General features: G+C 46.4%; 4 protein-coding genes and 1 long non-coding RNA gene across 10 annotated transcripts; 2 read left to right on the top strand and 3 right to left on the bottom strand.

Annotated features, from left to right (window-relative positions):
• Positions 1-8: 8 nt before the first annotated feature.
• Positions 9-4,448, bottom strand: LOC118503268 (KAT8 regulatory NSL complex subunit 3). The gene is made up of 4 exons (XM_036036328.1): positions 3,923-4,448; positions 3,034-3,858; positions 1,151-2,953; positions 9-651 (listed from the first exon to the last, which is right to left on the bottom strand). Exons 1-4 carry the CDS (start codon positions 4,192-4,194, stop codon positions 51-53), a joined length of 3,501 nt encoding a protein of 1,166 aa, XP_035892221.1. The 5' UTR covers positions 4,195-4,448; the 3' UTR covers positions 9-50.
• A 470-nt stretch (positions 4,449-4,918) lies between these two features.
• On the top strand, positions 4,919-6,414 carry LOC118503266 (DNA-directed RNA polymerase III subunit RPC4). The gene is made up of 4 exons (XM_036036326.1): positions 4,919-5,281; positions 5,364-5,524; positions 5,618-5,809; positions 5,883-6,414. Exons 1-4 carry the CDS (start codon positions 5,052-5,054, stop codon positions 6,377-6,379), a joined length of 1,080 nt encoding a protein of 359 aa, XP_035892219.1. The 5' UTR covers positions 4,919-5,051; the 3' UTR covers positions 6,380-6,414.
• Positions 6,298-7,503, bottom strand: LOC118503267 (probable 28S ribosomal protein S26, mitochondrial). The gene is made up of 2 exons (XM_036036327.1): positions 7,222-7,503; positions 6,298-7,134 (listed from the first exon to the last, which is right to left on the bottom strand). Exon 2 carries the CDS (start codon positions 7,054-7,056, stop codon positions 6,412-6,414), a length of 645 nt encoding a protein of 214 aa, XP_035892220.1. The 5' UTR covers positions 7,057-7,134; positions 7,222-7,503; the 3' UTR covers positions 6,298-6,411.
• Positions 7,504-7,958: 455 nt separating this feature from the next.
• On the top strand, positions 7,959-24,795 carry LOC118503269 (lethal(2) giant larvae protein). Of its 6 annotated transcripts, none has more exons than XM_036036331.1 (9): positions 7,959-8,087; positions 9,355-9,488; positions 13,330-13,882; positions 19,389-21,240; positions 21,319-21,788; positions 22,019-22,482; positions 22,553-23,052; positions 23,129-23,237; positions 23,322-24,795. In XM_036036331.1, the coding sequence occupies exons 3-9, from the start codon at positions 13,799-13,801 to the stop codon at positions 23,557-23,559; spliced, it is 3,717 nt and encodes a 1,238-aa protein (XP_035892224.1). In that variant the 5' UTR covers positions 7,959-8,087; positions 9,355-9,488; positions 13,330-13,798; the 3' UTR covers positions 23,560-24,795. The 6 variants fall into 6 exon arrangements, with proteins under 6 accessions (XP_035892224.1, XP_035892222.1, XP_035892223.1 ...); XM_036036329.1 differs by having other exon boundaries at positions 8,047-8,196; XM_036036330.1 differs by having other exon boundaries at positions 8,048-8,250.
• On the bottom strand, positions 15,451-16,956 carry LOC118503272. Its single transcript, XR_004905167.1, has 2 exons — positions 16,234-16,956; positions 15,451-16,153 (listed from the first exon to the last, which is right to left on the bottom strand). It is a non-coding gene; the product is annotated as an uncharacterized LOC118503272 (long non-coding RNA).
• Positions 24,796-25,873: the final 1,078 nt, after the last annotated feature.

Consider the following 25,873-nt stretch of genomic DNA (forward strand, 5'->3'; position numbering starts at 1 on the left):
AAGTCGCATTTTCAACCTTTTACCATTTCTAGGTTTTTATTTCGGGTTTCTTAAGGATGCATATCAAATTTACAGTTGGGAAGTGTTTGCTTTAGCGTTTTTTCCACATCCTGCATATTTTTCACATCCGGCAAATCAAACGTTTTCACCTGCTGCAAGTTGGTCAGCTGCTTCAGATGCAGTAGCCCGTGGTCGGTAACGTTGCCGCATTTCGAAATTTGTAGCTCTTCCAGCGTACTGGCCACGTACCGCAGCTTGTACAGAGCCTGGTCGTCAATGTAGACACAGTTGTGTAGTACCACCTTCCTGAGCCGGCTCAATCCGTCCAGATGGTCGAAACCAATGTGCATAATGCCCGAATCGGTGCCATCGAGTTCCTCCATCAGTACCGGCAGCTTTTCATCCGGAAGGGCATTGAAGTGTACGTGTATACGGCTGTCCTTGACAAATTTTGCCTTCGCTCCATTCTTCAGTAACCATTCGGCGCACAAACGATCGGGGCCGACCTTTTTCAGCCGGGCACGATCCACACGGTTAAACATCATGTTAACCCAGCCCCAGAATGGTCTGCTGAGTGGTTTGGTTTGCAGAACCATCGGCTTCGTTTGGGACAGGATTCCCAGCACGGCGGGTCTAAGGGTAAGCATTTTTCTGAAAGGTGCATACCAATATCAGTTAAGGGTTCACAGTTCTCTTCTATCACGGAAGACTCACTTACCGTAAGATTATTTTTTTACTTCCGGTGTATATATTTCATCATCCCGGGAAGGTCCTACCGGCAAAGCAGCTTTGCATTGCTCTGCGAACTGCAATTTGACAGCATTCGTTGTAAACAAACGTAGTGTTGCGCAATCGGCAGGAGAAAACGCTTCGACAATGCGCAGAATCGGTAGTGGAGACTTCAGTGGTATTTCGAAATTCAAATTCAATTTACCTAATTTGGTGGAGGCTAGAAATGGCAATGAAGGAAAAGGTTGGTCATGTCATGATAATGATACCTTATCTCATCTCTTCTAGTATATTTCAATCCGAATTTAAGTGTTTTTTTATTTACTTTTGAACAGTAAAGCTAATGGGGTGCTCCTTATTTTAACGGTTTCACTTAAACATAGACTATAAAAGCGAAGAAAAAAGTTATTTTTCCTTTGGCGAACCATCCACATTGCGCGTGGCAGTACTCTGCTTAGTGCCCGTCGATGTGGACACGATGTTGAACTTCAGATTCCGGCCCACCAGTGAAGGTGCCGCGCTCGCAGCAGATAGTGCCGAGGTGGTCGTTTTAATCAAAATCTTATTGCTTCCGACGATCGGGATACTGCTGCCAGCAGCGTCCTTATTACCGGCCACGGTTTGCTGAAGCTTGTTCGCATTGTACGGGTTGATGACGATGGATTGAATTTTGTTCTGCTGCACGGTCACTGGGGTGCCCGTGCCCGTCACGGAGGTCTGTTTCACACCAGTCGCACAGTTAACAAATCCAATCTTGCTGCCCGACAACAGTTCACCCAAATTCTTCACCACACCACCACTGCCGGTGCCGGTGGTGGTAAGTGGTTTGGTCAGGAGTAGTTTTGTAAATTTGGGCCTTGCTCCCACTCCAGTCGTTACCACCGTGCCGCCGGCTGTCGTATTTGCAGCACTCGATGCGACGGACAAGGGTAAGTTAATTTTGGTCCCCACCGGCAATACGATGCTGGGATCGACTGGTTTAAGCGTTCCCTTGTTAATGACCACCAGCTGCTTCGAATTCTTTCCTATCGATATCTGTGGCAAACCTCCGGCGGAAGGTTGTTGCAGCGTGATAAATCGATTACCGGTTGGCTGGGCAGGCGTAGCGCTACCCTCCGCATTTCCTGACGTTGGCGAACCACCCAGCCCCGTTACGGTTGATGTAACTGTTGCTGTCGCGCCACCACTTGCGGGCCGAATATCTTGCTTTGGCTTTTCGGGCGAGCCCTCTTGAATGACACCATCACTGTCGGCAAACACGATCGGAAGATCGAAAATGTTTGTCTCCGAAAGGTCCTTGGCCACCTTGCTCGTAGCGCTTGCATCTGCTGTCGAACTGAAAACGGCCGGCGTGGAGCCCACACTGCGCACGATCGTAAACTTAGGCGGGCTGCTTATTTCGGTCGACGATATGGCACCATCACTTACACCCGGACTTGCATTCGGTAGCACGGACACGACCGGTTTGGACGAGGATTTGATGGAGTAAAACTTCTGCGTCGTGCCTGTGGCTGGTTTCAGATGGATCAGTTGGTTCGATTCAATCAGTTTCACATTCACATTGCCCTGGTGCTGCTGCTGCGGCTGCAATACCCCGCTCGACAGGGAACTATGCGCGGAGTCTCGCTTCAGTGCCGGAAGCACTATCGGTGTGCTAGCCCTGGCAGAAATAATCTGCGTACTGCCGGATTCAAATTTCAGCACCTCATCGTTCTTCGCGAGCGGTAGAATGATCTTCTCGCTCTTTATTTGTTTATCCGGTGTCGTTGGTAGGATGCTCTGGATGGCTACATCCAATGCATCCTGCGAAGTCTGAGACGTAGCGAGAGCGCCATCGGGTGGTTGGTTCGTTTTAGTGGAACGGCGGTTCTGTGATTTTTTCTGCAGCTTAAAATCAGTTTTAGAATCTGGCGTATGTTTTCGCTTGCGCTGTGCCGTTAGGTCGCTTTCGGGGCGTTGGGATTGAGGTATGGTTTCCGATAGGCCTGTGCCATTCGTGAACTGTCCACCCATGGCGGATTGCTTCGTTCGCGGGGGGCTAACTAAGCAGTTCGTGGCAAATTCCGCTATCTCGTCGGCAACCATGTTGTCCACCATCGATTGCGTTACTCCTTCGATTTTGCGCTTCGTTTTCGACACGCGGAGACACTCGTCTGCCGCTCCTACCACAACGAGCGATGTTTGGGTGGACATGCGATCTCGCAGCATTTCTATTTCTTCGTGGCTATAGACGGAGGGAAATAGCGAAAACAGTTCGTTAAGATAATGTTTTGGTAGCGATTGGTAGATGATGAACATGTTTACCTGGCGCGAGCAGAGTTCTGACCAATGACGAACAGCACGGGACAACCGATGTCCACAATGTGATCATCCGGTGTGCCACGTACACCGTTGTACGTGTTGTACGAGAATCCCAAGCAAATGACACAGCTAACGGACTCTACCAAGCCGACCTGGATGGCAATGGCGGAACCCGCATCAAAACCCACCAAAATGATCGATCGATTCGGTGTTGTACTGCGCACCTGTTGTATTTTAGCTCGCGTGGTGGCCACCATGTTCTCTGCCAGCAGCTGCAGCGACTGTTTGTCGATATTGGTTTTGCCTTGCGTGCCTTGGATCGGTATTACCGAGGACATGGTCGCAAACAGGCTAAACCATTTCTGTTGGCGTGCGGTCGGTTGGGAGAAATTTGGCACCGACGGCGCGATCACAATGTACGGCTGACCCGGGAGCTTCCGATTTTTGTGCGACACTATCGGTTCCCACGGTTTCTTCAGCACCGGGCGAAGCAGTTCCTGGCCCACGTTGAGCGTACTTCCGAAGATCATTTTGTTCGCCAACAGCGGCAGTTTAGCGTGAAGTGTTTGTAGTATATCGATGTAAATCGCCAAATACGAAGGTGGGAGATTCTCCATCAGCAGCACATGAAGCCACTGGGTTAGTCTCGTTTCCCACGAAACGCTTGCCAGTGCCTGTCGGAGCCGGCTAACCGACTTGTCAATGACTGTACGACGATGCACGGGCTCGTGCTGCTTTTCCGTGTTTGTCAACCTTGCCAGCCGGTCCATATCCAGCAGCCGTGCTACACGGTCGAACAACTTGAACTGCTGTACCGTCCATCCAAAGCTAAAATGCGATAGAAGACAGTTAGTATAGCATACAGTATGATTAAATATCGTCCCAATCTTACGTGTTGACTCGTTCCTCCCAATCGTCCTCATCCGACACAGAGTTTCTGGCGGTAACCACTATGTTTTCACTTTCCTGCATAGCACGGCGCGCACTTTCCTCATTGTACGACGGTATGGGTGGATTGTGCGATTCCTCCAGATCGATTCGCTCATCGTGCGAGTGCGTGTGGCACGAAGGGCACTGGGGCGGCCGATGTATCATCAACGTGCGGGTCATTGCAGTTTGACTACTTTCCAATAGACGAAAATCGCGCGTATAACTGTGTTCCATGATAGGAGTCGTCGTGATGTTGTTGCTTTCCGCTTCGGTCCTAAACAAGCCCTGCAAGAAACAGGCGATGCGTTGTTTCTTGCGTTGCTCACTGATGACGAAGCGATTGGCGGAACACTTTTAATGCGGGCTGCTGATATTACTCGTAGAAAAACTCGTTGAAAGCTGTTTTAATTGCGTTTTATTGTACATACGCGGAACTTGCATCAGCTCAGAACAACAAAACAGCGTTTTTCACAAATGGTGGTGCACACCAGCTACACGTTCGGACATAGCGAATGACGTTTGTCAGAAATGCTTTAGAACATACGAGGAGATAACAGGATACCGAATAAATGATTGCTTTTTCAAAGATAGAGTCAAAAATAAATTCATGAAAAGTATGTGAAATCGCAAATAATCGAATACATTCTCCGTGTAGAGTAAATTGCAAACCTGGCATCAATTCGTCGTTTGCGCTACAGTGTTGCCAAATTGCAGTTTTTCAAACGACGCTTTGTACGAAAACAGTGGTTTTAGTACATCACAAAATAAACAGCATCAAAATAAACGCAGAAATTGCTTTAACCTCTAGCTTTCAGCATGATAATACCATATTTAAACATACCATTCCCCGTCCAATGGTTGATTCCGATCCTTTTCCGTCTTTTATGTTCCAACTCAAAGCTCTAAGCTCGGCATTTTGCTGGAAAAGAACACCGAGGTAGCTACAGACGCTCAGAGCACTGTGTATATACCTTGCGTGGGATTGTTTTGGTTTCTCCCAAAACGATTGAAGGAAAGCGCATGTAAAAAGCTGGTGACGAAGAAAATACGCACTCGTTCAAATTAATTGTTCCCTCTCACAAACAAGTGAAATGGATCCTGCCGCTCGGATTAAGCAAGAACCAAGCCTTGAATCGGCATTCATCGAGAAAGGTAACAATCTGATTGGCACTGTACCGATGGAAGCTGCGGTGAAAACGGAGCGCCTACAGACATTCCGCGGACCGCGGGATCTCACGCTGTCCAATGGGCGCACAACAAAGCCTCCGGCCAACAAGAAAGTCTACACCCCCAATCTGAACGCAGTGAGAAACAAAAATACGTAAGTTTAGTAACGCTGGAACGTAACAACTCACCGCTGGGCAGCATGCAGTACAATAATGCTTTATCTATTGCTTCTGTAGCGACGTGAAAACGGCATCCACTGGTCCAAAGAGCAGAGTAAAGACTGATCGTAACAGAAATGATAAAGATATGAGAAACAAAAAGGCAGCGATGATACAGACATCCGGTATCTTTTCGGACGGCTTAGCTCAACGCGTTCTTACACGTGCATCCAAGTCTGGTACGATGCTTGGTGTTGTATGGTATCATTCTACGCAACATTGCTGCACATTTTAATCATGAACAATCGTCCTCGGCTTATGTATCCCTTCAGACAGATCGAGTTCTTCGAAAGAGCCAGGAGATTCCATTCGAAAACCCATGTTCTCTAAAACGGATACCAAGATAAATCTGGAAGTCGAGCACAAGATGATACAACATTTGTACAACGACAATGATGCAGATATGGCAGACCTGGAGCAAAAGCTGGAGAACGGATTAAAGCTACCGATCAAGCTAGAAAACTGTAAGCTCAGAAATTGCGTTTCTTCATCATAATGTTACCTTTTCTTTCAACTATTTCCATATTTTTGTTTTAGCTGACTACAAAATCAAACCTCCAGAAGTTAAGACCGAAAACCTGGCCGAACCAAAGCTAGATCCAGTGAACTCGGTCCAAAGCGTGTTATCCGGAGAACAGACAAACAAGATGTTCCTTTTACAGCTGCCCGATGCTTTGCCTGGGAAGTGCGATGCCGTTGACAAAGGTGCCAGCGCACCGAATGGCAGCGGCAGTGATTGTAAGTCGGAAGCAACTGCCAACGGCGAAGATGTGCCACAGTATTGTACAGTTCGGGATTTGGCGGAAGGTTACATTGGAAAACTGATCCGGTACCGTTCCGGGAAGGTAAAACTAATGTTGGGCGACATAATGTTCGACATCAACCTCGGTATGGATACAGGATTTTTGCAGGAACTGGTTTCTATCAATACTAATCAAACGGAACGCAACGGTAACATCATTAACATCGGCACTATCAACGCTAAGCTGAACGCGTCCCCGGATTGGGAATATTTATTCAAGAATTCTACATGAAATAAACGGTGATCCTAGTCCCGGGTGGATATCTAGCTCTGTGGATTGCTTTCTTTCGGACCAGAATCGGCCGCCCGGTGCAGATTTCCGTCGCGATCTAGTGCAAAGTTGAAGGAGGTTGGCTGTACCAGTGCCAGCTCAATCGCCTTATCGATGTTGTCGCGCGTGATGAACGTTTTCGACTGTTCTTTCTCGACGCGCACCTGCGCTTCGATCTGCTCCTTTTTATCTGCCTCCCTTTGCTCCTTCAGCACTAGCCTCTCCAGTATATATTCCTTACGAGCCGCACGTTCCGCCGTGAGACGTTCCTCGCGTTTGGCAGCCGTCTGTTGGTTCCACTCTTCGTTTCTGCGCAACGCTTCTTGCCATTCGGCTTCCTCCTGTTCCGGCGTTTGTAGCACTAGACCGGCACGAGACACTAGCTTGTATGCTTCCACCTCGTCACGCAGAAAGTTGCGAACCGCCTTCATCTGCGTGCGATAGTTATTGTGCAATCGCTTTAGCTCTTCAATCTCTTCCTCGATCTGTTTCTTGCGTTCCGGTACACGGAACAGTTTGCTTTTGGCTGTACCGAGCCAGCGTGGTTTTCGTCGGAACCGAACTGTGGTGTATTGCAGTAGTGCCACCGCTCTTGTTTTGGTAAAAATACCAGTAAATGCTGCCGCTAAGTTAGCCATAGCAAGTTATTGCTTTTCAGTGATTTACTCCGGCCGAACCGCACACGTTTGTTGATTTTCTGTTGATATTGAATAACACTGCGTTGAAGGGTAAATGCAGGGTTCGTCGGCGATAAATGACATTTTTGGAAAATAAACGTCAACAGGCTGATTTTTTAAATTTACCTGTTGGTCAGGACGGGATTGCATCGTTGAAAGCCGAACATCTGCAAAATTAAATGTTTTCCTGTAGAAAATCCTGCTCGCATTTATTGGGGCAAACACAGGATGGTTGTTTGATCCTGTTACCAGTATCTTTAGGCCGCTAATTCTGTCACCATACTATTGAAATTCTTACGTTGATCTCCTACCAGAAGTTAATCTTCTCTTGCTCAAAGCTTTGATTAGCTTCTGATACTTAGAGATCATCCAGCATTCTGCTACTACACCATCAGCATATGCCAGGATCTGCACTGACCTGTAAAAGATGATTCTCAATTATTTCACTGACCACCCTGGTGACAAAATCATCATTCTTTCCCTCTTTGGTAGGTTTACTTGTTACTTAGATAGAGCAATAAAGCATTACGAAATTGTTACCAGGGCAGTCTCGGATAGATAGCACCAAGTTGAAGAAAAGACAAACAAGACAATTTCCAAGCGGTAGGCATTTGATGATAGCTGTATACAGTTTTGAAGTCAATGACGAATAGTAAAGATCTCATAAGAAATACTCTCGCATTACTGATCGCATAAAATTCTTTCTCACCCCTGTTAACAAAATCGTAATGCTTTCTCGTTCTATCTAAGTAACAAGTAAACCTACCAAAGCGAGATAGGACGATGATTTCGTCACCAGGGACGTTTATTTTTGCCCTTTCCAAAATCAAATAGAATTCAGTTGTCAAAATCTCGAGTCAAAATTGTGTACTGGGAAATATCTACCTGTCAACCCTACCAATCCGATTATCCGTGGCGTTGATGCACGGAAAGAATCGCACGGATAAATGAGATTTTATTTCTTGTATTGCTGCCGAAGAGTAACTTTGCCCGTACGGAGTCTTTACTTACCATACCAGCATAAATAATTTGGCATTCCGCCGTATTCTTTTCCGTACACTCGGATCGCATGCTCGGTGCACGGAACGCTGCGGCAACACGGTTTGTGGTGTTCTTTATACAATTAGCGAAAGCGTGTTGATTTACGTGCAGCTTGTAAGTGACGCGTTGTAACTGTTCCTTATTGTGCGTTATTCATGCGATCGGATTGCGGAGCCGTGCGGGGAAAGTTGTGCTTGCAGTGGTGATACACGGGAGCAGAATGACAAGTTTGTGCCGACCGGTGGGAAATAGCTTGGTGTTGGTTTGAATGCAATGCTGTAAACGTGACAAGAAACTTGCCATATTTTACCAAACTGTATTCCCTGTCCTGTACACATTGGAGGTTAGAAGTTGTTAAAAAAACGGTCGCGCAAGTGTTAAAGCCAGATATGCAAACGATGCTAATGGAACTTACGCAGTATTGTTCTAAGTGTAGTTTTTACCTGTGTAAGTGTGTGTGAATAGGTGTGTGCGTCGCTGACTAACGCCAAGTTCCGATTATATCACCTCGTCTGTCGGCTTCTATTCCTCCCAACCCCTTACCTTCCTCCCGCCCCCCCTGTCAGCACCAACCACTTGGGTGGGGTCTTGAGCGATCTTCTCCAGCTAAAGAGAAACGTGCCGATGGGTCAGAAGCACGGCTCCAGCAGAACGAACGCGATCAAAGCAAAGATACCAGGGTGAAAGAAACACACACACAAAAAACCGGGTGCGTCCGATGGTTTCTCGCCGCCGCTTTCTTGGATGGATATGTGGTGGGAAGTATTCTGCACTTACGTGCGCGTTCGGGTTCGGTAAACCCTCTGCACAAGTGTGTGTGCGTGTGCATGCGTGTGTTTTGCATACAAACGCGGTACGCGGGACGGAACGGAACGGAACGCGAGACGGCCGTACTTAGACGGTTTTCCGGTGGCCCTGCCGGCGGATGTTGTGTTGAATGTTTATAGTCTTTTCGTGTGCGCTTTTGCATTGTGAGCGAGCCCTCCTCAGAACGGTCCGTGCCGGAAATTATAAACCGTGACTGGAAAGGAAGGAAGGAGGATCGTGTTCATACACACGCACACACGCGGGGAGTGCAAGAAAAGCTTAGTTTTTCCGGTGCTCCCGGCTGTGGCGTGTAAGAAGAACGGAAAAAAGGGCAAAGCTATGTTTATCATTATTGTGTTTGTGTGCGTTGTGTATGATGGTGTGTTTATTTGTTATATTGTTCATTCGCAGGTTGTTACGCGTTGATTTTTGGAAATTGTGCCTTGTGAAACTTTAAGATGCTAAAAGATCATTGAAAGCTGACTCAGCTCGTGCGACATCAATTCAGTAAGCTTCCTTTAGTGTGTATTCGCAAACCGGGAACGGTAAGTAATGAGTGAGTGTGCGTTAAGGGCTGCGAATGCGGCTGCTGCGACCAACACCTGTTGCTTAGATGTTGCTATAGCAGCCTAATTAATGTTATTTATTGTTTATCCACATGAAGCCGGTCGCAACGAATGTCGCATAAAGAGCAATAGGAGTTGGAATATTTTGTTTGTATTGCTATTGTATCCTAAAAATGTGAAAAATTTGGAATACTGTGTCCTCATACATTCCCAAGGGTCATTTATGCTAAACATTGGCCCTAATAGTTGGAGACGTTCACGAAACTTTATATTTTCATTTCCGGTCAATATTCCCCTCTGAAGAGATCAAGAGATCTTGTGTATCAGAAGATAGACCGTAGTCGAAAAGGAGCCCCGCGTCCAAGTGATCCAAGTGATTTCCTCTACTTCGTTGAGTGTGTCATCGCCGCATCCTCTAAAGGGGTATTGATCGCTAGACTAAAAAATGTTCGAAGTTTCTTCTTAGGAGGGACCATACGATTTGTTTTTTGTTCTTTTTTTACATTGCAAAAATGAAGAATAATTAATTTCAGATTATGTTTCCAGATTGATACAAAATTTTAAACACTTCGTAACAGATTAATCTCTGTGGAAAATTTTACGATTAGTTCCAAGTATTAGTCCCACGACTGGAACGTCCGAAATACTTGATCGGATAAAATTCGTAATAAGAGATTTGACTGTATCTTAGTTCAAATTAGGTTTCTTTTCATGAGAATGCGCGTAAGGAGTTTCATAAATGCAATTCCTATGTTTCATGTGCTCGGAAAAATGTACGTTCAATTTTCGTATCAAATGTGATAGAAAGAATGGTAAGCGATAAGATAATGGAAAAACTTGCCTTGTGCTTCAATGACAACCTTCTGAAGTTCTGAAGTAAATTACCTTGGAACACAGGATTGTCGTTTCAAAGTTTGATAGTACACTACGTTATTATATTATATACTTGTACATTCTACAAAATACAACACTTCTTTGCTCAACAACAAACAATCTGTGTAACGAAAGAAGGCGCAAAAAAGACAGGAAATGGTCCTCCGCCCGAGCAGACCAGGTATTGACTGACCGAAAACCGTAAACAAAACCCCAAATGCAGGATTGGATTACAGGTCGCCAGCACACAGGGGTGGTACAAAGCAGGTGCCCAGGTAGATTTTAAAGGGACACACAAAACACAACGGTACACACACACGCACAGCCATGACACGATGCATCCGTAACCGTTTGATTCCGTACAGTAAAAGCAAATACAAACATTTAGGTAAACCGGTAATGGTAAAATGTCCCGAGCTTCACTCCTGTAGCAATGGACAACCTTTTTGCATTGTAATAAGGGGACATGTAGTTTGTGTGTATGCAATTTTGTGTTTGCCTTCTGCTCCTTCCTCCCCACGAGACGGATTGCACATGAAAATGGATACCTGTTTGTGGGTATAGGTGCACTTTTATGGGTTTACATATAAATCTTTGCCTGGGGATTTGCGTTTGGGGGTTGTTTAGTAGCATTAAGTGCAGTCCTTCTCAATGCATTGACGATAATCGGTATGATGAGATTGAAGCACATATCCCAGGATTTTCATTAAGTGAGTAGCGTTTGGTTTGGGGAGGGTGCGCTGCCACATGGAGTTAGAGCAATGTTTTATTAAATTAGTAATGCTCCCATTATACAAAATGGCATTGGTCCAACGCTCGTATCGCGACCATCATGTCCGACCAGGCCAGTCGTGCTTCAAATAATCATCTTCTAATAAAATAGGCAAACTAGCGGCTGGTGCGCAAGACTGTTGATCTAGTAATAAGCGCTGGAGCAATGTTTGGGGTTTGTGGGACTATTTTCCGTTGATATGTACAGTGCGTCATATAGAGTACCGGACACTAGTGTGTGTGTGTATGTCTGTGTTAAAAATCTGCTCGAAGTTAAGAACGGTTTGCTTAGACTTGGGCTGGACCATACTCTCATGACCATTTTTCAGGTCCACGGAGTTATAGAAAGTATTCCCAAACAATTAAATAACTATATTTCTTGTTGAGAGAACTTTGAATAATACTTCCAAATTTTAGAAACAATTACAATTCGATCCATTCCATTGCTCTTGTCCGATTTTCCTTTGGAAATGCAAACAACTCCTATTTTGTTCCAATTTTTGAACAGTAATACCATAACATAAAGGTTAAGAAAGAAAATCATAATTGTCAAACATTAAGTTATAAAAAAACTGTCCACAAAGTCGACCAATAGGTTTCTTGCTTGTTTTTGAGGCGTCCGGATTTCCGCTTGTCGCACTGTATCACAAACACAAACACATCCATTTACGATCAGGTTTAATGATCGATGCACGATGGTGTGGTTTTATGTTGCGAACAAGTTATCCACCCACTTGAAAGCAAAGTACCAGCACCGGAACACATCCAGAATCCATCCCTCCGAGTGACGAGTTTTCCTCGCTTTTCTATGCTGCACCAAGTTTCGAACTCGAGCGTGTGTTGAACCATTTGCCGCTTCGTTCGCCCGCACATTCGTTCCGCCACTTGCTGCCCCACGATGGTGGTGACCGTGATGATGGTGATGATGATGATGATGGTGGCGTGGCGTGTCATTCGTCGACCATGATGTCATACCTTTCTTCGTACCAAATTACTTGCTCGGCGGCGGCATCTCCTGTTGCTGCTGGCTACGGCTGGCTCATTCTCAACCATTCCCAGGCTTCCTTCACCGCGCACCGTCAGGCAGAAAATGATCTTGAAGCTAGGGCGAGGTACATTTTCCTCCAACTGGTGGATGTTACTTTTGTTCTTTGCATGCTGAGGCGTCATTTGTTTGTTTCCCGAATGTAGTGCATTAGTTTCCCTCAACCCTAACTTTTTCCATGTACCGCCGATTTATCAACGATGCACACGGGCGGATAGCACTTTGACTGATCAAGCTTCTTTAAATACAGCTTCTCAGTCCTCCCACAACTTGCAATACGTTAATTGAGACAGTTTTTACCGCACTCGTTTGATCGTTCTTGTTTGCAGAAGCATCAACGCCATTTTAAAAATAGAAAACAAATCGAGAGTGGTTGTTGCTGGTGTGGCGCACACCAAAACTTGGGATGAAGCGCCCGAAGCAATCGAACGGGGCGCGTTCTTCGCAATCGAACGGGGTTGTTGCTGGATGTGTTTGCCCAAGAGCCGGTCGGCGTTTTTGGCCTTTCTTGCCTGCCCCAGCCAGCCGTGTACCACTTTCGTGGTAGAGGAGGAGGAGGAAGTGTTTATTTTCTAAACAAATTATGTACCGCAATTGTGTGTATCAGATCATCATTTCAAAAGGGGGGTTGTTGCTGGCGGCGGGAGGGTTTTCTGTACCGAAGCCGAAGAAAATGATCGCTGATGGTGGATGGGGTGAATAACCGGTTTCTTCAAAGATTGAAGTGATTTCTTAGGAAAATGAGCCCGAATTTGATACCTTGCTTGCAGTGTTATCCACAGTAGATACTAGTGCTGAGTTGTTTGCTTAGTTAAGTAAAACAGGTCTTGAATAATCCGGAAACCATCATAAGGCTTTACTTAAAATGTGCCGCCTCAATGAGGCGACGCTGTTTTGATTATGATACTTTTTACGCTGAATTCCTGCATCATTTGTAATTTATACAAATTGTAAATCAGTATTAAGTGATCGATCAACCAAACAGTGACGACAGCTAGTCCGATTAAATGCCATAACATTGATCAATCGTTAGGCGATCGAGGTTGCGATAAGAATTGTAATGATACCCTAGTTTTGCTTTGTGCTTCAACTAAAATGTTAAATTTTGTTTTTCGTTATTTTTATTTTCAGACATTACTTGAACTTATCTTGGAGCTACGGACATATAGCAACGATTTACAACGAACACATAATTCACGGTGTGCCTTTTTATCATTCTCTACTAAAAGTACAACTGGTAACCGGAGTACCAGCAACGACTAGTGACAAAATCTAAAGTTTTATATACAAATTCAGTAGATCGTAAAGCTCACCTGATATAAACAACTCCAGCCTTGTTCAATTACCCTGGTTCATACGTTCGATGTGAGGCAGGGGCAGAACACAGTGTAAAAGAAACTTGCAACATAGAGAGTTCGGGTTGGAAAATCCAAAGCTCTTCCCAATCCAACGTGTGGTGTAGAAGCAGCAGTCGTGGAAGTGAAAAGAGTGTAATCAAGGAAAGAGGCTAGAACCGACAGCAAAATCGAAGTATCGCATCCATCATAGCCAATTCTCGCTCAACGCAACACGCGCTGCCAACAGCAACGGTGGAAGCACAATGCTGAAGTTTATACGCGGAAAAGGCCAACAACCTTCGTCGGAACGGCAGAAGCTGCAGAAGGAACTGTTTGCATTTCGTCGGGTAAGTTGAGCTTTGCTTAGCTTTAGTGTTTTTTTTTTTTTCTTTCTGTTTCTTGACTCTAATGCATCAACGCCGCCCCGTGCTGGTGGTGTTCTGTATGCGCACATAAACATAACATTTTTGCGAAAAAAAGTGACCGGTGACCTCGTGCGTGCTAGTAGCTCAAGTCACGTAGATCAATGTTATCTAAGTTTTAAATTCATTTTTTAAAGAACCTTAATTGGCCTAGATTTTAGTTGCTATTAAACGATGAGCAATGAACTGTCGGAATTGAAGTCCGATCATCTTAATCCGATAGCAAAGTGTGGTGGGCTGAGGTTTCAGAGAAGGAACTTCGCAGAAATCCCGCACGACCTTTTCACCTTTTTTCGTTTAGTTATGCTACGGTCATTAACTTCTCTGAACAATGTATAAACCTTCCACTGTATCTTAATCCTAAACACTCTAATGAACTCGCTAGCGGACAACTCGCACCACGCTTTTCAATCATTTTTGTTTACGTTATTTGCAACACTTTGCAGTATTCACTGCAAAAAAAAGGTTCAAAAAAATTAAACTTAATACAACTGTTTTAAAACAGAAGGGTTCAAATTTATGTTTGATAATTGGGGCGATCCGGTGGCCGAGGCAATAACGGCGCTGGTCTTCACACGGCAGGATCGGGGTTCGAATCCCATCCAGACCGCCTCCCCGTACGGAGGGTTGACTACTTTAATACGGTTAAAATTAAGTCACAGAAATCCAGAAATGGCAGGCCGAGATCTCTCGAGGTTGTAGTAGTGCCAAGGAAGAAGAAGAATTGTTGAAAAAGGTTCAGGTGTTTTAGGAGATTTTATAAACCTTTAGAAGTCTTTTAGTCTGCTCTTTCTGGCTTTCTACTCGATTTATCCCGTCGCTAAATACGATGTGACGATCCGGATAAGACTCGATGTCCCGGGCCCTGTCGACCGCCTCTACCTACCACTGTGCCCACGATCCTGATAAAAGTGTCATACATTCTGGACCTGTACTTTAGAGACCCCTGCTGTAAATGAATGACGCCATGTATTAATTGACCGAGTGCACTTGTGATAGTAGGGTTGAACCTATAGTACTCCTCTCTCAGATGAGTCAGAAACAGCCAAAGCAAACTGTATTCGGTACACGGGGGTGTTTAGGTGGCTATTATTAGCTTTGGATCGTTTAGCATGGGTTACATAAATTAACAATGGGTAACTTTCTACTCAAAACAACGTTTACAGTTATCAGATTGTCAGTATTATTATGTTATTCGTATCTTAGCTACACAACAAGACTGAAACAATACGATCTAAACCAAGCAAGCTCTCGAGGAGGAAAGAGCGCGATCGTAGCCATTTGATTAGAATCCCAAGCAAAATCGACTAGTGTGAATATGTGGGGTGTGCAAAGTGAGCTAGAATGCTGAGAACAACCACGTCCGCGCAGGTGTTGTATGCGTATCGGACGTTGCGATGAATGAATGTAAAGCTGCTTACGCACTGTACGTGAGTCATGAGAATTGTTTACCAAATGTTGCTCACATGCATACGCTTAATTGTTTGAGGGTGTTTTTTTTTGTTTCTGACATTGCACAACTGTTGCGTGATTACCATGCAGCGTGTTTGATAAATAACAATTGATACATCTGGAGCTGAGTGCGCTGCGATGTGTGTGTCCTTCACATCTGTTGGGTGGTTTCTCGATCTTACCCTTACAACCACGAAAAGATTTGTCGCAATTGCATTGTTTAGCTTGAAACGAATATATTTCTCATGTCATTACAAAAGTCAAGCGTTTTTTTGTTATTATGCTGCTCCATACAGAAAAGACGACATGTTTACCGAAATACTACCAGAACGCCCGCAGCGTGTGTGCATAATCGAAAAGAGAGTTTTGGACGTTTACTGCAGCCCTGTCTGCCTACATGAATTGTATTAAATTATTCCTGGCTGGCCGTTCGTTCGCCTACGCCAATAGGCTGCTCCCACTGACGCGGAGATTGGATCACGAAATGTACAGCTTCACAGCTCCATAAAAACGGAAAACTGAACAACAGCACAAGAACGAATCGTTCGTCCGCACTCTGCTCACTTTCTATCCTGCTTTCCAGCGATGATTCGTTGCTCCTCCGTTGTTGTGTATCGTTCTGTTTGAGATGGACTCAACCTGAAATCTGGAACGGACAGCAAAATCGCTGCAATTGTGTTGGCGTTGTCGTCGTCGTCGAAGTCGTCGTACGCCTTTCGAACGCCTGGCAGAGGGAAAAGTAAACTAACGGTTTTTTAAGCGGCGATGCCTTCCTCGTGCACACGAATCAACCTTCGGAGCTTTAAAAGCTAGAGCTAAATTACCTCGCCAGAAGACGGTATGCCTGGTCGTCGGGGTGTGGTAGGGAAAGGAGGGGAGAGCGTTGGAAAGAAGGTGTCGTGCTTTTTCTTAAGATCATCTGCGCTAACGCTCTTGCGCTGGGTAGAAAGGTCACCGGAGTGGTAGAGCTCTGCACGACGATGAGCACACGGTACAAGAGGGAAAGAATCTAAGCCGTGCTGTGTGTGCTGTGCCTTGGAGAAGCGAAATCGGAGAAAGGAAACGATTTGGTACAGGCCAAGTACAGGCTAGAGAAAACAAAGAACACGTGGATCCCGGAGGAAAGCGATCTGCGGGCTGGGCGACTATTATAATTGCGACATTAAGCCATTGAATGTCACGACTGTTTGGCCGCGCGCTTGGTGCTGAAACACATTGCCTCCAGCGAGCGTCGAGTAGATTGAGGAATAGCAAAAAACGATGGTCTATGATGCACTTGAAGACGTTTGCCGGTGAGTAGTAGCAGCGGAGGAATGTCCCGTTAGTCTGGAACATAGCTCAGCTTCAATCTGGCCAGGGCTTGTTGAACCCTCCCTCCGTGTGTTCTGTATCGCTCTCCTAGGTTTGCCACACCTAGTAGACCGAACCGTGTTTGTGTGCGGTGAAAAAGAAAGGAAGATATCCTCATGGAAAACTGGTCCACATCTTTATTGACCGGGCGGGATTGTTGTGCCAGGGTGTGTTCTACGGCTTGTTGATGTTACAAATCGATAAAGAAGGGTTACTCGTCGTCGTCTGTCGATGTCGGCAGAAATAATGCGAATCCAAACTTTGCCTGCCGAACTATTGCCAGTCATTGGTGACGAAGAAAATTAAAGTCTGGTTTAAACCGTGTGACTTCACTCAAGGGGAGAGAGATAACATTAAGGGCAAGGCAGCAGGAGGGAAAAAATACTTATTTGGTAATGGGTAACGAACGGACGAACTCCTCCTCCTGGTGTGGTGTGCTGGTGTGCGGTGATATCATGCTTTAACCTCGTTCTTCCACTTGAAGGTATTTACTTAAGATAACAGTCAACGAACAAGTCAACGGACACTCGTCGCAAGGTGCACCAGCCGACCGTATGCTATCAACAATTTCAAATTGCTCTACATGTTTGTCAATGCTTATGATTGTGTCCCACGTCGCGAATGTGTATATTTAAAGTGCTGTCGCTATCAAACGCATAGGTAAAAGCGCGCGTCGTGTGCCTTACACGTTGCGTTCAAATATTTGTCAACGTTCATAAAGCTTATATTTGGATGGACAGCTTTTATGCTAAGATGAAGCAAATAATGCCACAGGTGCAACGGGGAAGATGCGTTTCTATCAATGAAATGGTATTTTAATTCCTTTTGTCGTCCTTTTCGCGCTGCTTCTTGTGCAGATCAAACGATTGCAACACACGGCCGCCTATCTCTGGCATCGTCGCGAAACGCGCAAGCTATCACCGGCAGGAAGGGTTCACCTTACCGATTGTTTCTTTGTGGTTTGGAGCAACGAGCGCTTAATCATCGGTTCCGTTTGTAGTAAGTGTGCTCGGGGTGTAACCCAAACCAAACCATGGTCGCTTCACAGTTTCAAGGGCCAGCTCACATCACAGCTATGAGGCAGAGACACCACCGGTCTCTGCCGTATCAGATTCGGTGTCGTTATCGTTTGATTCACCTGTTTCGCTCGCTCGCCGTGTTTGAACAGCAATAAACCCCCACACCCTATTTTTATCGGCGGATTTTTGCTGTAGCTGTTTTCTCAACATACGACAGCCACACAACACTGCTGCTTGAAGCGTTGGTTTGTCGCTTTCGGTTATCAATACTGCGCTGGGTTGGGTGCTGCACCAGCGTTGTACCGTGGCCGTAGCCGGAAGGGCAGATATGGACCCCCTGATTCCCTGTGCCGATAACCATAACAAAAACGTTCCCAAACGGTTTACAGATAAGTTTCCAGAGGTGATGTGGTAGCGACGGTGACCGTGATGGAATCAATAGGAAGAAACACCGATAAAGAGTAACGATTTTATTGAAGCAGTCAACAAACAGGTACCTTTATGTGCAAATTGATGAATTGATTTTATTCTGAAATAAAATCATATCGAGAACAGAACATAATACCCCATAAAAGCTATGCTCTTCGATCATAAAGAATGTCTGTTTTAATAATAATATCCTTTATGTAGGTTTTATGTAGGGCCAGGCTGCCACACGCGGTTAATTGGTGCAAATTTCAACGCGTTAACCGCGCCCAGCCAATTTTGCTTGACTTTTCGTTTACGCCATCAGAAACTATGGTTGGGTAGTCATAGTTCAGGACTCGTATCCAGAGAGGGCGTGCTATCTAGTTGTAGCTGGTGATTCCAGGTATTGATCGTGATAAGGCAGCTGAACTATTGTATCACCTTGAAATCGTCATTGCAGGTGCTTTGTCTGCGTCATGTTGGTCCTGCATCCAATACTAGTGAGTGAGTGAGTGAGCTTCAGTATGGTTTCTGCTTCCCATACGCTCATTGATGTACCTATGAAATCAATGTATCTTAAGTATTAACGAGACGCAGAATATGATAGACTACACTTTTCATGACACACCTTCCATAGCTTTATCAAACAGAAAAAAAAGAATCCTTCCTCTTTTGAAGTAGGACGCGATCCTAACGATTTCGACAGCATATCTGTATTGATCTTGTACATTTTGGCCTGATTCAAAGTTTTGTAGACAATCACGCAAAAGCGATTTTTTTCTTATTTATTAAATATGACCGTCCGATGCCGTATTGTCATCGAAAATTAATTCATTCTGATAAAAACTGTCTGATCGTATTGGTTTGAGGTAGATTTTCCCTTCAGCAGTTCCAGCCTGATAGCACCTGTTACAATAGACCAGTTGCATAGACTGGTCCGTCACCCTTTTTGTACACTGGGTGTATTTGTTCCTGTACGTCAACTTTCCCCTATCTTGAAGAGTTTAACACTTAGGACACATTAGGTGCAGCTGCAGTGCCCACATTATTGGGTTTATTGCTTTAAGTCTGTTATGTCTTGTCATGACAAACTTGAATTGATTGTAATGTACCATTTTGAGACTGAGAGATAACATTTAAAACATAAAATGATTTACGGTCAAAATTTAAAATAAACTTCTTGTTACAATTTCCCGTTTCAGACCGCTCAACATGGCTTCCCACATAAACCATCGGCACTGGCGTACGATCCGAAAAGTAAGCTTATGGCCATCGGTACCAACAGTGGCGTGATCAAAGTGTTTGGCCGTCCCGGTGTGGAGTTCTACGGCCAGCATACCTCGCCCAGCAACAATCCGGCAGATTTGATCGTGCAGATGCTCGAATGGATCCCGGGAACGGGTCGATTGCTATCGTTAACGGCCTCAAACCAGCTCGTTCTATGGGAACCGGCAGGTACGCTGCTGGTTGCCATCAAGAATTTGGCGTTCGACGGCAAGCTGAAGAAGATTTCGTCCCTCTGCTGCTCGTACATGAAGGATACCGTGTGGATTGGTACCGAGGGCGGTAACGTGTATCAGTTCGACGTGCGCAATTTCAGCGTGAAAGAATCCGTTATCTACCACGATGTGGTACTGGAGCAACTACCCACCTCGTACCGCTTAAATCCGGGTGCGATCGAATCGGTAAAGCAGCTACCGAACAATCATAATTTGCTGCTGATTGCCTACAACCGTGGTCTCGCCGTCCTGTGGGATCTCGAGAGTGCCAGTGTGAAGCAATCGTTCATATCGCCCGGTCACGGACAGAGTGTGGGACTGTTCATCGCGCAGGATGCAACGCAGTTTACGTGGTATCATGCGGATGGATCGTTCGCTACCTGGGACTTGGACAGTCCGATACCGCCGGAAAACCAGAAGTACGTCCCTTATGGTCCAGATCCGTGCAAGGCGATCGATCGATTGATCCGGGGGCATCGCGGACGGTGCGAGCTGGTTGTGTTTTCCGGTGGCATGCCTCGATCCGCCTACGGCGAACATCAGTGTGTGTCGGTTCACTGCAAGGATGGTACGAAGGTAGCCTTCGATTTTACCTCCAAAGTGATCGACTTCTTTGTAACGTTCAACGACGTCCGACCGGAACAGGCGGAAGTGTTGGTTGTGTTGCTGGAGGAAGAGTTGGTTGCGTACGACTTGACCGACGAAACCCTGCCCCAGATCAATGCACCCTACCTTCACTCTCTGCATGCGTCCGCCGTCACCTGCAACCATCTGGTGTCGCAAGTTTCCCCGGACGTGTATGCCAAGATCAAGCTGGCAGGAGAGCTGCAGATGGCCGAGTATAGTTGCAAAGTATGGCCCATTACCGGAGGCATTCTGCCCAATGAACCGGCGGATGATGACGATCAGCCGATGGAACGTGACGTACTGATTACTGGGCATGAAGATGGGTCGGTGAAGTTTTGGGACTGCTCGGAAGTGTGCCTAACGCCGCTGTTGCACGTCAAAACGGCACCGCTCTTCAACAACAGCGACGATTTCGACAGTAATCTGAACGCATCAACCGAACAGTTGGATGATGGCGAACCTCCGTTCCGTAAGGCTGGCCAGTTCGATCCGTATTCGGACGATCCTCGGCTAGCCGTGAAGAAGGTGCAACTGTGTCCGCAGACGGGCACGCTCGTTATCGCTGGCACCGCTGGTAATGTGGTAATGGCCAACTTTGAAGCGTCGCCGCACGATGGGTCCGACGACACACCGACACACGGACCATTGAAGATGACTACGATGAATTTGGTCAGCGATCGTGATGGATTCGTTTGGAAGGGTCACGACCAGTTGAAGGTAAAGCGAACGCTGCTGGAGGAAAATGCGCCCATCATGGAAGGAGTGAATTTTGTGGGTGTGCTGCAAGTACTGCCGCCGGCTGCCATCACCTGCATCGCCATGCAGAGCAAATGGTCGCTAGTTGCAGCCGGAACGGCCCACGGTCTCGTGCTGTTCGACTACAACAATCTGTCTCCGGTGCTGCACAAATGCACGCTCAATCCGAACGGTAAGGTATCCACCATTTTATCTTCGGAATGCTTTCCAACTCACTTACTCACACGTGCGCTTTCTTCTTCGCCAACAGATCTTACCGGTGCTGGCGAAACGCTTTCCCGTCGGAAGTCTTTCAAAAAGACTTTGCGCGAATCCTTCCGCCGGTTGCGCAAGGGCCGTTCGACAAGAAACAATCCGAATGCGGCCGGTGGTGCAGGTGGTGGGCAGCACGCACAGTCGGCAGCCGAAACACGGCCAGTCGAGCGTCAGATCGAGGCACGCCCGGTCGACGACGGTATGGGATCGATGGTGCGCTGCCTAACCTTTGCGCAAACGTTCATCACCAACCAGAACGTGTACATTCCTACACTGTGGGCCGGTACAAACTCCAGCTGCGTGTCGGTATTTGTGTTGAATCTGCCGCCGAAACAACCCGCAGCTACCGGGGAAAATGGAGCGGATGAGCCGGTACCGCAAGGGCCACCGGTAACGGGTAAACTGGCCAAGGAAATTCAAATGAAGCATCGTGCACCAATTATAGGAATTGCTGTGGTTGACAGCGTAAGTATTGGTGTGGGAAGCTTGGGCCCTTAATACTTCAGACCTTAAGTTCCTGATCTCAAGTTACAAGGCAATTTTGTGGTTTGAATGTCTGAAGTTGCTCGAATAGCTTCACTACAAGTTGTCCGTTTTCCTGACAAACTTTCAGGCCTTTCTAGTGCATCATCGATGTAGCCTACCTCATGAAAGCTGCTGTTAATATTACAATACTTGTTCGCTTCGCTTTCCAGAATGGCGTTCCGTTGGAGTTCCAGAACGTACCTGGGCCGGCCCCGCATCGCGTGCTGATTGCATCAGAAGAACAGTTTAAAATCTTCTCATTGCCGCAGCTGAAACCGGTCAACAAGTACAAGCTGACGGCTCACGAAGGCGCACGTGTACGGCGTATAGCGTTCGCCACCTTCATGTGCACCGTTCCGACCTCTTCTGTGGTGCACGCGAGTCCTCCGAAGGCGACCGCCGCGTCTAAACCGGCCACATCTCCGCAGCCAGCAGAACAACCGTCATCCCCCGACAGCAACACTTCAACGACAGCGATCAACGAAAACAACACATCCAACGTGGGATCGGACGTGACGACACATTACGAAATAAGTCTGCTGTGCTTGACCAATCTGGGCGATTGTCTTGTGTTGACCGTTCCGGAGCTCCGGCGTCAGCTTAATTCCGCCGCAGTGCGCCGGGAAGATATCAAGTACGCAAGAAGCTGATCAAATTCGTACGGGGCTGTCTGGATCTAATGCTCGTTTTGTGTCTTTTTGCAGTGGCATTTCATCGCTGTGCTTCACAAGCCACGGTGAGGCATTGTACATGATGTCCTCCTCCGAGGTGCAGCGCATCAGTCTGTCGGCAACGAAGATTGTCGCACCGAATGGTATGATCGAGGTTGAAGATTGGTCAACGCCGATCGAAAACGCGGCCACGAACGAGGACGATAACGATCCGGAGCAGGATGTAGACAAACAGGAAGTTTCGTCCGAGCGGGAAGTGGACAATAGCGCGTCGGGTTCCGTTGCTGCAGCGAAAAGTGAACAGTCAGTTGCGGGCGATAAGGTGACCGGTAGTGCGACGGCTCTTACAAATGGCACATCGAACCCGAGACTAAGCAATGGCGTTGCTGCCAACGGGGATGAATCAGCATCACCGAACAAAGCGAACGAAACGATCACCAGCTCCATCGGCGACATAACGATCGACTCCGTGCGCGATCATTTGAATGCGACCACGACGACCCTTTGCTCTACCACGACCGAGGAGATTGTCGGTAAGATTCGATGGTCCTATTCGTGGTGAGACCTCAAACCACTGAACGCCTAACCATGTGTTTGCCCATCTTTCAGGTCGACTATCCGTACTGAGCACGCACACGAGCCAATCTTCGTCCACTGCCAAGAACAGTGAAGTGTTGAGCCTGAATTCATCGAACATTACCAACCTGAAGGGAATCGGGTAAGCAAAAGGAGGATTATTTTACAGTTCTGATTCTGTCCTCCGTTTTTCGATTTGTGACATTCGATTGCTTGCATTCCTCAGCGATACAACGGAGAAAACGTCCAACTCGGCCATCATAAAATCCATAATCACAACCGTACGGCACGGTACGAACGTAACGAACGGTGAAGCGAAAGAATCGAACAACCGAACGTCCTCGACCACAACCACCAGCACGACAACCAGCACGTCTGTGAACGGCAACGAATCAGTCCCACCGCCGCTACCGACCACGGCACCACCATTTATCACCGTGCTCAGGAAAGAGAGCCAATTCTAGGCGAGCGCTTTCGACCTCTTCTTTCCCTAACACTTTGTTAAAGACGCGAACAGGACACAGTATTTAGCGTGTGTGTACTGAAATGCGCTAGTATTCCGAAAAGGGGCTGTTACGAACGGTAGCTTAGTATATAAACACATACACACACACACACACACACAAGTATTAACCGACGATGAGAAGCATTTGCTTGTAAAGAAGGCAGAAGGGGCCAGAAAGGGAAGCAGAAGACGCGTCACCAATTTTGCCTTTTCCACACCACGCCACGCCGCCTGTTGTGGAACCAAACAGTGAAGTGAACATCCGAAGACGAAGCTGAACCTTTACTAAGAAGTAAGAAATGATTTTTTTTTGCTACTATCCCCTTCGTATTGCAGGTTATTATAGTTTAGCGCTGGCGAAACAGATCCTTCCTCGTCTGGCCCAGCGTTACGATACGAAGAGACGAAGGCGTATTGTATTAGATGTATGCTTACTTGCAAGTTAAGTTTTTAGTGGATGATGAACATATTTTCAGCATGTATAAGCGATCGCTCTTGATCGTGCCGTTGGCCCAAGTTGAGCGCCGAAGCGTTCGAAATTAATGTGCGCAAACATGTCACTTTTTTCACAAGCTTTATCATTGCTTTATCTGTTGGTTTTGCTGTACATCAATCGATCACGGAGCGAAGCGTAACGCGGCCTTAGCAAACAGTGGCAGAGTAAATGATAGATTTCTTAACGTAACGAACGGTAAGGGTAACATTTCTTAAATCTTATTAGCAGCAGCGCGGATGGACGTGGTTCCAATCATGCCAAACTTTACAGGAACGGAACTTTACAGCCGGTAGCACACACATGATTTTTCCTTCCAACCGGTAGCGATTCGCGTTCCGTCTTCGGTTCTCAGTACATAAAATGGACGATGTTACTAATGTTGCTGCATGTCTTTGGTAATTTAGCGTAGAAAAGGATAGGTAGATGGATGAGAAGCTTATAAAAGAGCTGTTTACACTGCAGCATCCTGTTAAACAAAAAAAAAATGGCGCAGAGCATTTTAAACCTTACAACTGGTTGGTTGAATTTTATACTTTTAAAACACGAAAAATTATATGAACGATTGATTTATATATATATATATACTTCTTTTTTCTATTTTTAAGCAACAACAAAAAAACAACAGACCGTTTTTTCGAAAGCAGAATATTACATGTGTCTATTTTAATCGCGTGGAAACATGGACGTATTCGATGATAATGGTGTGGTTCTGTGTTATTTAGTTGCCGAATCCGAAACGCAGCGAAAATCTTTCGTGATGATGTCATAGATGGATACTTGTTGCAAGGAGCGCTTTCGACTTGGTAAGTATCCAACTTTCTCTCTATAAAACGGGCAACCCTTTCTTCGTTCAACAAACTGCTGCTTCTTATTTGAGACCCTATCACGCTTTCCCTGGGTCCATGTGGACAGCTAAGCAACACTTTACGACGTCCAGATTGTCTGGTGCCTTTCTCATTCCAAAACTTACTTACTTATCCTTACTTATCCGGGCGCTACAACCGCTTCGTCTGTGGGGATGGCCTAAAAGGACTATACGGGCTGGGTCGTCCGGTGTCATTCTCACCACATGCCCTGCCCAGCACAGCCTGGCGAGTCTAATTCGTTCCACGATCACCGTAGACCTTATAGCGACTCCTCCATTGTCCTTCCATACAAACGGGGCCAACAGTCCTTCCGAGCATCATCCTCTCGAATGCATCTAGGAGAGTTCGCCAGTTTTGGACAATGTTCATGTCTCAGAGGCGGGACTATAAATGCTCTGCACAGTTCTACAGCACTCTTTCGCGTAGCTCAACATCATCAATGTTGTTGTCGGCGCTAGCTTTTGACCGCAGATGTTTTGGACGACTTCGGCGGTGCGGACACCTATCTGTACATCACCCCTGCGTAAATCAGTGTTTGTAAGAAAGGGTGGTGCAACAATCATTTTGGATTTCGCCTCCTTAATCCACAGCCCGAGGTTTAGTGAAACTCGCTCGACCGTTTGGTAAGCTTCTACTGCATACGAGAGCCTCAAACCAATGGCAAGCCCATCTCTCTGGCGCGCAGACCCTTGGTGGAAGCAGTCCAGATCCAGAAACTCTCCCTGAGAGTGTTCCACCACACCTCAACCTGGCATATAACGTTGGCCTGCCTGGTAAGCTTGGCCGGGATTCCAAAAGAGCTCATTGCGTCGTATAGTTTTACCCTGGCGATGCTGTCATATGCGGCTTTAAAATCATTGAAGAGATGGTAGCTGCAGATGGAGCTGCAAGATTTTCCGTTTCGGAATCCT

Source organism: Anopheles stephensi, chromosome 2 (assembly GCF_013141755.1).
Source record: "Anopheles stephensi strain Indian chromosome 2, UCI_ANSTEP_V1.0, whole genome shotgun sequence".
Classification (NCBI taxonomy): Eukaryota; Metazoa; Arthropoda; class Insecta; order Diptera; family Culicidae; genus Anopheles; species Anopheles stephensi.